Here is a 6,207-nt window from a genome sequence, read left to right on the forward strand (position 1 = left end):
GTAGTAGTAGTAGTAGTAGTAGTAGTAGTAGTAGTAGTAGTAGTAGTAGTAGTAGTAGTAGTAGTAGTAGTAACTATTACAACAACATCGAAAAATACCTTAGGAATGAGAAGCCAGGTTCAAAATTTCCCCAAGACTCCTGATGAAGGCTGGAGCGTATATCAGCCGAAACGTTGTGTTAGCAACAAACAAGATGAGGACAAATATCCGTCAATTGTAAATAATGTAAATAATGTACATAATTCCTCATCTCTTAAATATAGAACTGAAATACAACTAGGGTGTTAAAAACACCTACATTGCTAAAAATAAGAGTTAAAATGCTCTATCGCTGTAGTGAATCACATAATTACAGACATATATTCTGACAGGGACTGTTATCATCCGAAAACACCATCCGAGAATTCCTAATACTAACCGGTCAGTTTCGGCAATTTCTGTTGTCTTATCAGTAAGAAGTGACTCGACTTCTGCAGATTCCGGGCTTCTCTGTCAGTGTATATGCTTTTATCATAGAAATCTGTGAATGATTTAGCGACTCACCAATGTATATACAAAAAATTAATATAGACATCAGTTTGCAATGTTTTACCAAAAAGGAAAACTATAATTGTCACTAAATGTGACTAGAGTGTTAGAAACGCCTACATTGCTAGAAATAAGAGCTAAAATGTTCTAATGCTGTAGTCAAAGCACATAACTGTATACAGTCATAAAATATAGATAGAGTGAATATATATTTGTATGTATGTATGCCTACATATACATATAGTACTTTGGAAAAAGGATAGATGGATAGATGGGAGAAGAAAAAATGATATGCAACTCTGATCATAGACTAGAAATTCTGTGTTAAAAGAAAGCAAGTAATTTAACAAGATGGAAATGGGGAAAAAAAGCTTGAAAAACTAGATTTTATTATGCTTGTGTTTCCTCAATATATATTGATTGCTTTGTTGAAATGTTTTAAGCGGTACCAATTGTGTATTGATTTCTCTTATACGAGTGCTAAAAACATCAGACTTTATTTGCGTTTAGTCATGAATGCATGGATAGATATATTTATAAAACTTGAGTGAAACACAGAATAAGCTAACAACATAATATATATTTCTACGATTATTTGACGCGACCTTTGGGCTGTTGTTTTTATTCATTTATTTCTTCATTTATTACCTTTGAATATCAGGTTTAACTAAGTCTCAACTCAGACAAATTATATGTCTATGGCTCTAAATTTTACAAATATATTTCTGTATAGAAATGATGAAACTGTGAGTATATAATTTTTGAAAAAAATCGCAGCTTCGAAGTTTCACAATTCTGTACTAAAGTTCAGCGTGTATCTATGCAGGTTGAATGATCACACAAAAAAGGTTATACTCAAATTATGACGACGGAATGAATCATCAGCTTTTCAGAATTAAATAAACGTTACTCCATTATTTGAGTAGTCTCGTTCGTATGCATTTCGGAATGTGTGTGTGTGTGTGTGTGTCTGTGTCTGTGTGCCGTCTTTAGAAGTTTGTTTCTAGTTACAGACAGTATTATGGTCATTTCCCATATGTGTACGAACCAGTGGTCCTTTTTTTCTTCTGTAAGTTACATTGGGAGTTTTCTGAACTATGACGTTAATGTATGTCCTATGTAATCTAATATCATCCTACATAGAGAGAAATAGTCCGAGGAGGAAACTAGAAAAGGTTTGTTTGGAGATGGTGGAAGCGTTTTGATTAAAATGTAGTTTTCTCATCTTCCTCACCACTTAACATTTATTCCACTGTTTGAATTTTCTATTATCATAAATTTAACTACTTTCATGATGGCAATTCAGATACAAATGGGGACATACTTCAAGAATAGCTACATATAACTAGACTGTTATTTTTTCTTATGTTTTGGTTTATATATAACTGCATATATGCGTGCCTGGATATTACTTTTTAGTGTTTATGCATGTACATATACATGTGTGTGTATGCAAGTATACACACACACATAAATATATATGTATCTATGTATATATATATATATATATATATATATATATATATATATATATATATATATATATATATATATAAATATATATATATGCGTACAAGTGTATGTATGTATGCATGCATGTATGTATGTAAGTATATGGGGGCACATAAGTTCAGAATCTGCAGAAAACAATTCTCAAACAGCAAAGTTAGTATTAAATATTGCCTTTTATTGAAGTTGAATAAAACATTGTGTGTGTGTCTGTATGTCTCTGTGTGTGTGTCTGTGTATGTGTCTGTATGTGCGCACGCGTTTGTGTGTGTCTGTGTGTGGTTTTTTGGTATCATTGCAATTCAGAAATCCTTTTAGCATTTGAATGATGTACAAAACACGTATTTTGATGGACTTTTTTTGCATATTTTTTATATTTTTCTCATCATAATCCTCATTACATCTTTGTTTATCATCGCAGTATGGAAAATCTGACATTCATATCGACTGCATTCATTGCAGCATACTTTATAAAAAAATATATTCCTGAACCATAAACTTCAGTACACTAAACTGACCTTATTGCAACAAACTACTCATTGTTGATCAAGGATTATTGATCAATATACGTTTGGTCTACAAGTCGGCCGTATTAAAGAATTCTTGCTATCTAGACCTTTTCAAAATCTCTCCCTCCCCTCAAATATCAAATTCTGTTAGATTTGATCTTTGCTTTTTATTCGCTTGATTATGTCCATCATAAACAGAGCTATATAGTGCCACACACACACACACACACACACACACACACACACATACACACGCACGCGCACGCACGCACACACGCACACACACATACACACACATACACACGCACGCACACACACACACACACACACACACACACATACACACACCATAGGCGATTGCTGACCACGATAGAAATAGTAGCCAAATCTCCCACAATTCACGATATACTGTTTTATATGACAAGACTCATAAGATAATGTACTGAAACATATATCTCTAAAATAACGGGATGGTCAATGCGAGAACATATTTAATCATTGGCTGTCTGATTAGCATTTACGTGGAGCTAAACATCAAATGACTACATAATTGATTAATAGACAGCCATATAAGCGTAGTGCATTTACTTGATATAGATAATGTACATACGGTTCAAGTGTATAACACTATTAGTTTTGTCCCTCTGCATTCTACGTTGTGTGTTGAAACTTTATTATGATATCGATTTTGTTTTCCGAGATGATAAATACTAACGATAAAGTATAAGGTAAATCCGCCAAATAATTTTAAAATACAACGGTTTTAGTAAAGTTATAACTCATAACAATGTTGCAAATTGTCACTTTATCTAGAAAGCCATCGAGTCACGTTTTTTCTTGACCGGAGTAAACAATTTGTAATTTGGAGTAACTTACTTCTAATGGAAGTTTTCGTTTATGAATTGTTTAATTAATGTTTGATATAAATATATATATATATATAAAGTATTATGTTATATTTTTCAGAATTTTCGAAAAGAAACTCTATCTATGACAGGGCGAGTGAAAACAGTAAGTATTTTATATAAATATATCTCACTCTAAAAATATAGCAGTATGTTATTTTTGAGAATATAACGGCTTTAAAATAGTTAAACATTTATTAGTTTCCGTTTTCTTGATTTTTATATTTCAAGAGATATATTGTTTTATTTTGAAATGAACATAAAATCAGTTTTCACAGAGAAGAGACATGTCCGGTACATTTGAAAATAATATATTATACTGAGAGAGGTTTTGATTGTGTCGTAAAATCAACATTGTACTTCTGTACCATGTTTAGAGGAAACGTATTTGTGGTTCCTACTACTTTCTAAGCTAAATCGCATTATTTTTTTTTTATTTTTTTATTAATCTGGGATGTTCCTACTCTGCGAGTCTAGTAGAAATATCGCAGTTTAAATAAATATACATAGTGTTAAGAAAGAAATATGACCTACGTTTCGGTTTCCATGCTCTTTATCGAGAAAGAGAAGAAAGAGTTTTGAGTGTTGTAGTTAAAATGTATCCATACAGGCTATTCGAAAGAAAACTGCGTTGGGTTGTACTGTTAACTCATAACGGAACATCCAACACTTGATCGGTCAACGCTTGACCTTATCTCTGATACGTTCTTAAGACTAAAGATCAATAAAGTAAAATCCGCAACTACACGAAACCGATGAGGATTAGCTTCTCCAAAGTAATCCCGTTTTAAGCTATAGCATTTCCCTTGTAGAATATGAACCTACTAATGAGATAATTGTCTAGATATATTAATGATGACTCCCTACCTCTTAAACGAAACAGTTGTAATTACTATGGCACAAATATCTTGTAATTCACAACCCAAATAAAATTTCAGGCAAGAAATTATTAAAAAAAAGCAAAACAATTGAGTAACATTATACACTCATACAGCCTCATAAATGGGCAGTTAACATTAACGTGACTATATAATTTATGCACTTTAACAAGTTCATATGTGATTATAAAACGTATGGCAACATATTCTACGGTATTACTTTTACTGCATGAATTTGTGAAGAAATGGTTGTTTTCTATATTTGTGATCAAATAGATTTCTATGTTAATAACCAATGGTTCACTACTTAAGCAAATCTAAATGTGTATACGTAACATCTGATACGCTCACGTATTTTATACAGCCTAGACTTTTATCATATACATGTACGATACGTGTCTCCGAGTTTGTGAAATGTATTTTGTTGAACCCGTGGTTTTTGATAAAACACTGACATTCAGATTTAGCACGTTGCACTCTTTATACTAATTAACCTAAGCATGCTCCTATGAAGTGGTAGCGCTAAGACGATATACTCACATACACACACATACTTCTCTGTGTGTGTGTGTGTGTGTGTGTGTGTGTGTGTGTGTGTGTGTGTGTGTGTGTGTGTGTGTGTGTGTGTGTGTGTGTGTGTGTGCATGTTTGTTTGTATGTTTGCATGTATGTATGCATGTATATATGCATGCATGCATGTATGTATGCATGTTTGTGTGTATGTATGTATGTATGTATGTATGTATGTATGTATGTATGCATGTATCATAAACCGTGATTTGTAGATATCTAATTTGTATTAGAAAATTTCTATACAGAAACTGTTTAATACCTTAATTAAATTGGAAAAATATTTTTTTAAAACTAAGAATCTATAAATTTCAAATTTTCTTAATTTGTTATTTGATGTTATTGGGGGATTTCTTTTCTTTATTTTTTTTTTCTGCTCTTTGATTGAGAAATATTTTTCCAATCGTTTTTATTTTTTTCGTCTTGTTTGTTTTCAATTAGAAGAAATTTTGCGTTTACCAAAGTTTTTGCTAACTTCCAGAAAAATCAATGGAGCATATATAACTGACAGGTGATTCAATTATCAGAGAGAAGAAAATAAAAAAATAATAACAATTTGTTTTTCTTTAAAAACATTTCTTCTTTTATTTATTTATTTATTTATTTATTTATTTATTCATTTATTTATATTTATCTGGAAATGACTTCCAATATTTTTGCTTCAAACATGTACACAAAATAAATCAAAATTGGTTTTAACATTAATCCAACCCATCAATTGTGAGTAACGAAAACCAAGAAAAGAATAAATCAAAAAGTCCTTTGGTGCTCAACAACCAATAAATTGGTTAATGGTTAATATATGAGGTATGAATAGTGTAAATGGTAGCGAAGAGGGCTTATCTTTATGTGATTGTTCTCAGAGACTCAGCCGTTTTAACTATATAATGATACCGGTAATTATTATCCACTTGGTGTTTGCCAAACTTTTCTTTTCTGTTTTTCATACATTTATTTCAATATTCTCTTCAGATCAAAAATAATTAGGTTGTGAAGATAAAAATCCGTACTTTTAATTGTAATAAAAAATATAAATATATATATAAGTTTATTATTATTATTATTATTATTATTATTATTATTATTATTATTATTATTATTATTATTATTATTATTATTAATTTCATTTACTAAGTTGTCATATTATTATTTTTGTTGATTTTTGTTTCGTTTTTGTTTAAATTAATCTTTCAGTATAGAATGATCTCCTAATTTCCTGCGTCTATAATGCTGTGATCGTGGCTTGAATATTAATAGCAAATTACTTCATCAGAAAAAGTATTTCTTCAATAAATGATTAAAGGAATG

General features: G+C 30.7%; 1 protein-coding gene across 4 annotated transcripts in view; it reads left to right on the forward strand.

Annotated features, from left to right (window-relative positions):
* Nucleotides 1-6,207, forward strand: part of LOC106869052 (neuronal acetylcholine receptor subunit alpha-3) — a 718,416-nt gene that overhangs the window by 688,670 nt on the left and 23,539 nt on the right. For all 4 annotated transcript variants that reach the window (XM_052971014.1, XM_052971015.1, XM_052971012.1 and 1 more), the window contains one exon: nt 3,513-3,557. In XM_052971014.1, the coding sequence (XP_052826974.1) occupies nt 3,513-3,557 (45 nt within the window). The remainder of the gene's footprint in view (nt 1-3,512; nt 3,558-6,207) is intronic.

Source organism: Octopus bimaculoides, chromosome 10, assembly GCF_001194135.2.
Source record: "Octopus bimaculoides isolate UCB-OBI-ISO-001 chromosome 10, ASM119413v2, whole genome shotgun sequence".
Classification (NCBI taxonomy): domain Eukaryota; kingdom Metazoa; phylum Mollusca; class Cephalopoda; order Octopoda; family Octopodidae; genus Octopus; species Octopus bimaculoides.